Source organism: Toxorhynchites rutilus, chromosome 1, assembly GCF_029784135.1.
Source record: "Toxorhynchites rutilus septentrionalis strain SRP chromosome 1, ASM2978413v1, whole genome shotgun sequence".
Taxonomy (NCBI): domain Eukaryota; kingdom Metazoa; phylum Arthropoda; class Insecta; order Diptera; family Culicidae; genus Toxorhynchites; species Toxorhynchites rutilus.
In genome coordinates this window covers 140,793,314-140,800,800 of record NC_073744.1, presented here as the reverse complement: position 1 = coordinate 140,800,800, position 7,487 = coordinate 140,793,314, and the positions used below count along the sequence as shown (strand labels likewise).

Sequence of the window (7,487 nt, the reverse complement as noted above, 5' to 3'; positions counted from 1 at the left end):
CAAATACACCTTGGATCGATCGGAAAAATAATATCAACAAACAAAATTGGTCAAGGAATAAGAAGAGTGAGAGAAGGATGATTTTTATACATCGTGAATTTATTTTACAAAAACTTTGTAAAATGATGCAACCATATTGTTGCGGCACCGGTGACGTCATAGACACAGTGTACCTGTTGCAAGTAACCGATTTGGACTTGTCAGACAGGGATAATAGATGAAAAGAAAACAAACATTTTAAAAAGTAGTTAATAGTGAGAAAAGGATTGAAAGGATCTATTGAATTTGTATTGATTGAACTGAACGAAGATACGAGAGTAAACTATTCATGTAAGCAAAAATAAATAATTGTTACCTAAATTAGTTTCAATAAATATATATTTTTGCAGTTTTGAGCTGCTAACAAACAGCTGCTACAAAAACGGTTTTCTTATAAGTGATCCGAACAATCTCAAAAATGAATATATCCAGAGGAGACGGATCTAACCTCAATCCGGATGTGACACAGTATAACTGTCCGTTGTGTACCCGTCCGGATCATGATGAGAAGGAAATGGTGTACTGTGAGGATTGCCAGAGATGGTTCCATTTCAGTTGTGCCGGAGTTGAAGCGTCCGTTAAAGACGATGAGAACTGGAGATGTTCAGCATGTCGTGGAGAAGATCCGGCTGGCGGTGATTCGGAAGATGATGATGTTGTTTCCGTTGAGGAGAGTATTGAAGATCAAGCCAAAGCCAGAAAATCGAAGAACAGTGCGAAATCTACCTCGGAAGACGATAAAGAGATTGCAGAGGCAATGGAGGCGATAAAGAAGGGGAAAAAGCGTTTGAAGAGGAAAATGGACCAGAAGTTGGCATTAGCTAAAGCGAAGTTAGAATTGGCGAACGAGGAGATGGAAATGCAGTGGGCTTTGGACAAGCAGATCCTGGAGATGAAGATTGTTTCAGAGAAGAAGTTTCAGAAGAAAAAGGAAATGGATAAGAAACAGCTGCAGAAGGAACTTGAAGAACTGAGTGAAAGCAGAAAGCGAACAGAAATGGAAGTGGAGAAAATCGAAAAGAAGAAGAAGCGCGATTGTCTGAAAGAAAAGGAATCTGGAGAGAAACTTCCAGTGACTTCTACACCGATTGTCGATCCGAAGCCGTCCACGTCAAGGGATGGATTAAAAAAGAAAATCACGAAAATCGAACCGATATCGGTGGTGAAGCAACCAGCGATGGAAAAAAAAAAGAAATGTGACAGTGAGAATGCTAATTCGAAGATGAGTTCGCAAGATGAACAGTCGAGCGATTCTAGCGAGGACAGTAGCAGAGGAAGTTCTGAAGAGGATCAAAAGAACAAGGATCGGAAGAAGAGTAAGCAGAAGATGAAGCAGGATGAAGTGAACCCAACAAAGGCGCAAATTTCGGCACGGCAGTTCCTTTCGCGAAAGTTGCCAACTTTCACCGGTCGACATGAGGAGTGGCCAATCTTTTTAAGCAGTTTCAACACCACGACTAAGGCTTGCGGATTTTCAAATTTAGAGAACCTGGCTCGTTTGCAGGAGAGCTTGAGGGGCCCTGCACGGGATTCAGTTTGCAGTCGACTGTTGTTGCCGGAAGCGGTACCGCAAATCATCGAAACATTGCGGATGCTGTATGGGAGGCCGGAGCAATTATTGAACGCGTTGCTGGTGAAAGTGAGGAAGACAGATCCACCGAAAGCGGACCGATTAGGTACGTTCATCAGTTTTGGGATGGTAGTTCAGCAATTATGCGACCATCTTGAAGCAACGCAACTCAATGACCACCTGGTAAATCCCTTGCTGATCCAGGAGCTGGTTGAGAAGTTACCTCCAGGGACGAAAATGGATTGGGTTCGGTACAAAAGGCTACAGGGTAGAGTCACACTTCGGACGTTGGCTGATTTTTTGTCCGAACTGGTGTCTACTGCCAGTGAAGTAAGTGGAGTCGTGGATACATCATTAAATCCAATCGGTAGTCGTGCCAGCAAGATCAGAGGCGGAAGATCGAAGGAATATGAAAGTCACATCAACGCACACAGCGAAGAATTGTCGAGAAAACCGGAATACCCAAGAACACCGTGTCCAACGTGTGGACGCACAGACCATCGACTTCGGAACTGCGATGAATTTCGAAAGATGGGTGTTTTGCAGCGACTGGAGGTTGTCGATCGATTTGAACTATGTCGATCATGTCTGAACGCGCATGGGAGGAGCAGATGCAAAGCGAACATTCGGTGTAAGGTCGACAGGTGTCAAGGCCAGCACAATACAATGCTTCACCAACATTCAACGGAACTGCGTTCAAACTGTAATGCACACAGCGCAAGTCAGCAGGTGTCGGTAATTTTTCGGATGATTCCAGTAACACTGAGCTACGGAGGAATGTCCATCAACACCTTAGCTTTTCTCGATGAGGGTAGTTCTTTCTCGCTGGTGGAATGTTCTATCACAAATATGTTGAAGGCGACTGGGAAACCACAGCCCCTACGTGTTACCTGGACCGCAGGGATGACGAGGCTAGAACGGGAGTCAATGCTGTTGAATCTGACGATTTCTGCTGTCGGTTCGAAGGAACGGTTTTCGATGGAAAAGGTCCACACTGTGGAGGAGCTGAAGTTGCCGGTGCAGTCTCTGAACTACCGGGAATTGGCGGAGAGCTATAGCCATCTTAGAAATCTTCCGGTAGCTGAGTATCCAAATGAGTCTCCGAGGATTTTAATTGGTTTGAAACATCTACATTTATTTGCACCCATTGAATCGCGAATTGGTCGACCAGGAGAGCCGATAGCCATTAGATCCATGCTCGGGTGGACGGTCTATGGTCCAAAAGAAGGAGGTAGCTTGCGAACTGTATACGTTGGACATCATTCATGCACTGGTGTGTCCAATCAAGAACTGCATGATCTTCTCAAGTCACAATATATACTTGAAGAGCCGGGTGTAACAGTGGATGTTTTGCCAGAGTCAGCTGAAGATCGACGAGCTCGGGAGATATTGGAAACTACGACGAAGCGAGTTGGAGACAGGTTCGAAACGGGTATGCTATGGAAAGAGGATGATCCATCGTTTACAAACAGCTACCCAATGGCATCAAGTCGAATGAGAAGTCTCGACAAGCGCCTATCGCAGAACCCACAACTATTGGAAAACGTTCGGAGCCAACTCGTGAAATATCAAAGTAAGGGGTACTGTCACAGAGCAACTGTAGAGGAATTAACGAAGACTGACCCCAAGAAGGTGTGGTACCTTCCCCTCAACATTGTGATCAATCCGAAGAAGCCGAATAAAATTCGGCTTGTATGGGATGCCGCTGCTGCTGTAGAAGGTGTGTCGCTTAATTCGAAGCTGCTTAAGGGACCGGATTTCTTAACTTCGTTACCTTCGGTTGTGTGTAAGTTCCGACAGTACAGTATTGGATTTGGGGGAGACATCCGAGAGATGTTCCACCAACTGATGATTCGTCCGGAAGACAGGCAAGCTCTGCGGTTCATGTTTGATGGAGAGATCTACGTGATGGACTGCGCTATATTTGGAGCAACATGCTCGCCAAGCCAGGCGCTCTACGTTAAGGATCGCAACGCTAGTGAGTTCTTGAAGCAGTTTCCAGATGCCGTAAGTGCTATTGTAAATCGACATTACGTGGATGACTACTTCGACAGTACAGAGACCGTGAAAGAGGCGGTGAAAAGGGCAAGTGAGGTCAAGTACATCCATTCAAGGGGCGGTTTCGAGATTCGAAACTGGGTGTCGAATTCTCACGCAGTACTCCAGCAGCTAGGTGAGTCAAAAACGAACCAAATGGTCTATTTCAATACCGATAAAGCTACGGGCTCTGAGCGGGTTTTGGGAATCGTCTGGGACCCTCAAGAGGATGTGTTCACGTTTGCTTTGAAACTGCGAGAGAATCTGCAACCATGTCTGACAGGCGACAAGCGTCCGACCAAACGAATCGTTTTGAGTATAGTGATGAGTCTGTTTGATCCGTTAGGCTTGCTGACGATGTTCGTCATTCATGGTAAGATGTTGATACAGGACCTATGGCGCACAGGTTGTGAGTGGGATGATACGGTCGACGATGAGAGCTTCGAAAAAATGGAAAAGATGGACAGCGCTACTGCCCGATATAGAACGGCTAAGAATTCCCCGTCACTATTTCGGTGCTGGTGAATTTCTGGACTACGAATCGTTACAGCTACACGTATTCGTAGATGCCAGTGCCGGTGCATATGGCTGCGTAGCATATTTTCGGTTGTTAGTAGATGGGATTCCGCGGTGTACCTTGGTTCAAGCAAAATCTAAAGTGGCACCGTTAAGGCAATATTCGATACCACGTTTGGAGTTGATGGCAGCGGTGATGGGAGCAAAATTAGCCGAAACCGTCAAAGCAAATCACAGTTTTTGCATCAACCGTGTTCAATTTTGGACGGATTCAAGTACGGTGTATTCCTGGATTGTATCGGATCACCGGAAGTACAAAGTGTTCGTGGCTTACCGGATTGGCGAAATTCTGAGTAAGACAAACCCAGCGAATTGGCGTTGGATTTGCACGAAGCTGAATATAGCGGATGATTTGACTAAATGGAAGAACGGAAACAAAATTGAATCACATAGCCCCTGGTTCACCGGCCCTAAGTATCTATATGAAGCAGAGAATATGTGGCCATATCCGGAACCACCCAGATCAAACGTGACTGAAGAGCTACGGGTCAGCGCGTTGTTCCACAGTGTAGAGATCGCGGACCCTCTAATCGATTGTAGTCGTATTTCGAAGTGGAACATTATAGTCCGCACGGTGGCAAACGTTGTACGGTTCGTGTCAAACATTCGGCGTAAACAGCAGGGCTTACCGATCGAATCGTTACCAGTTGATCGTAGGATAGCACGGTTAGGTAGAGGTTCCGTAGCAGCAGTAAAACGTCCCTTGTCGACAGAGGAATACCAAGAGGCTGAGCGCCTTCTGTGGAAAATGGCGCAGGTAGAATCATTTCCAGATGAAGTGAAAACGTTAGTGAAATGCAGAGAAGGGAAAAGAATATCCATTGATCGTTCTAGCAATATTTTCAAGCTTTCGCCTGTGCTGGACGAACACAATGTGATGCGGATGGATGGTAGAGTACAAGAGGGAGAATTCATTCCATTTGAGTTACAGTTCCCAGTGATTCTTCCGAAAGGGCACCCAGTTACTGTCAGGCTTATAGAATACTATCATAATCTATTTGGTCATGGAAACCGAGAAACCGTAGTGAACGAGTTGAGACAACGTTTCTACATCCCAAGGGTCCGAAGAGAGCTAGAGAAAATCGGAAAAAACTGTATGCAGTGCAGAGTAAGAAAATGTAAACCGGTGGTTCCGAGGATGGCTCCGCTTCCAAATCAACGAACTACTCCTTACGTTAGGCCATTCAGTTATGTGGGAGTAGACTTCTTCGGTCCGATCAATGTGGTGGTTGGACGTCACACGGAAAAGCGTTGGTGTGCTCTCTTTACTTGCTTTGGAACGAGAGCTATCCACCTTGAAGTCGTACATAGTTTATCGTCGCAAGCGTGCCTGATGGCCATTCGTCGTTTTGTTTGCAGACGAGGAGTTCCCGTTGAGTTTTTCTCTGATAATGGGACGAACTTTGTGGGCGCCAGTAAGGAGATTATGAAGGAGATCAAATCTGATTGTTCCGAAGAGCTGACGAGTTCTAGGACCCGATGGAACTTCAATCCGCCATCAGCACCCCACTTTGGCGGAGTTTGGGAGAGGCTCGTTTCGTTCGGTGAAAGAGACGATGGATGTATTGGATGACGGCCGCAGACTGACGGATGAAATACTCCAAACTACATTAACTGAAGCAGAGGACATAGTAAATTCCAGACCCTTGACTTATGTTCCTCAAGATCCAGAAAATTCGGGAGCTATTACTCCAAACCATTTCTTGAGGGGACAACCATCAAGTGGAACAGAGTGTCGCAGGCTGTCGACCAATGATGCGGAGGCTCTAAAAAACAGCTACAAGAGGTCGCAGCTATTGGCTGACCGTATATGGAAGCGATGGTTGACCGAGTATCTTCCGTTCATCAACCGACGTGTCAAGTGGCACACTGAGCAGAAGCCATTAGAAGTAGGCGAAGTTGTGTTTGTGGCAGACGAGGACAACCGGAAGTGTTGGGTTAGAGCAATTGTGGAAGAAGTTATTCTTGGAGTTGACGGACGTATTAGGCAAGCAGTGGTACGTACAGCCAAGGGAACGTATAAGCGTCCGGTAGCCAAGCTGGCGGTGCCGGAGATTCGTATTGGTAAATCTGGCAAGGATCCTTCACCAGTGTTACGGGGAGGGGCTGTTGCGGCACCGGTGACGTCATAGACACAGTGTACCTGTTGCAAGTAACCGATTTGGACTTGTCAGACAGGGATAATAGATGAAAAGAAAACAAACATTTTAAAAAGTAGTTAATAGTGAGAAAAGGATTGAAAGGATCTATTGAATTTGTATTGATTGAACTGAACGAAGATACGAGAGTAAACTATTCATGTAAGCAAAAATAAATAATTGTTACCTAAATTAGTTTCAATAAATATATATTTTTGCAGTTTTGAGCTGCTAACAAACAGCTGCTACAAAAACGGTTTTCTTATAAGTGATCCGAACACATATAAAAAAAACTGGAAGTTTGTAAGGTTTAACTGTTTGACTGGATCGAGGAAAAAAAACTGGAAGAATCCAGTTTAAACTGGAACATTGGCAACGCTGCGTGCGCGAGTGATTGGATTGTAAACGAAAAAATGAAGTCACTTATTGCAAGAGATATCAAGTTTAAATGGAAATACAAAGAAATACTCGCAGTTTCAAATGTTAAACAAAAACACTCATAAAATCATATAATTGTTTGAAAAGTTCAATTTTTGACGAAAAACAATTGTGTTGCGAGTTATTTTTTTTCTCTATTACAGTGACTTTCAACACATTTCGGCTGGTTCGTCACTTTTAAGGCTGATTTAGACGGTGCCAGTCAACGCGCTAGTAGAAGAATCCAATCACTAGGGTCTAGTTATTAGAGCCATGTAAACACCCGGCTCCAGTTACTTGCGCAAGTATCGCACAAGTAATTGGCCACGCCAGCGAATAGAAAATTTTCTAGATACTGGCGCCAATAGATAAATGACAATTTCTCCCAAACAGTGCGTCATATTAGACATTTGTGTGAAATCGAAATGCCAGGCAGTTTCAGTGGTGCCATATATTTATTTGTACTGGAAGGGGAAAAATCTTTTTCGGCTATGGTGAAGACAATTATTAAACGGTGTTATTTGGCTTGCTTGTAATTTGTATGTTTGTATGTTTGTAACATGTTTGTAGCGCTTTACCACATTGAAAGAAATTTAACCCCCTTCCTGTTGACCGATTGGTCTGAAATTTGGAACACACCTTTATCTCTGCAGTCATTATAAAACTGGGTATTTAATTATTTTAAAAATCCAAGATGGCGGCTGCTACAA

At 44.5% G+C, this 7,487-nt stretch overlaps 2 protein-coding genes across 2 annotated transcripts; both read left to right on the top strand.

Annotated features, from left to right (window-relative positions):
• Positions 1–457: 457 nt before the first annotated feature.
• LOC129761486 (uncharacterized) lies at positions 458–4,171 on the top strand. Its single transcript, XM_055759208.1, has one exon. The coding sequence runs from the start codon at positions 458–460 to the stop codon at positions 4,169–4,171; it is 3,714 nt and encodes a 1,237-aa protein (XP_055615183.1).
• Positions 4,172–4,346: 175 nt separating this feature from the next.
• On the top strand, positions 4,347–6,354 carry LOC129761485 (uncharacterized). Its single transcript, XM_055759207.1, has 2 exons — positions 4,347–5,784; positions 5,888–6,354. The coding sequence occupies exons 1-2, from the start codon at positions 4,347–4,349 to the stop codon at positions 6,352–6,354; spliced, it is 1,905 nt and encodes a 634-aa protein (XP_055615182.1).
• Positions 6,355–7,487: the final 1,133 nt, after the last annotated feature.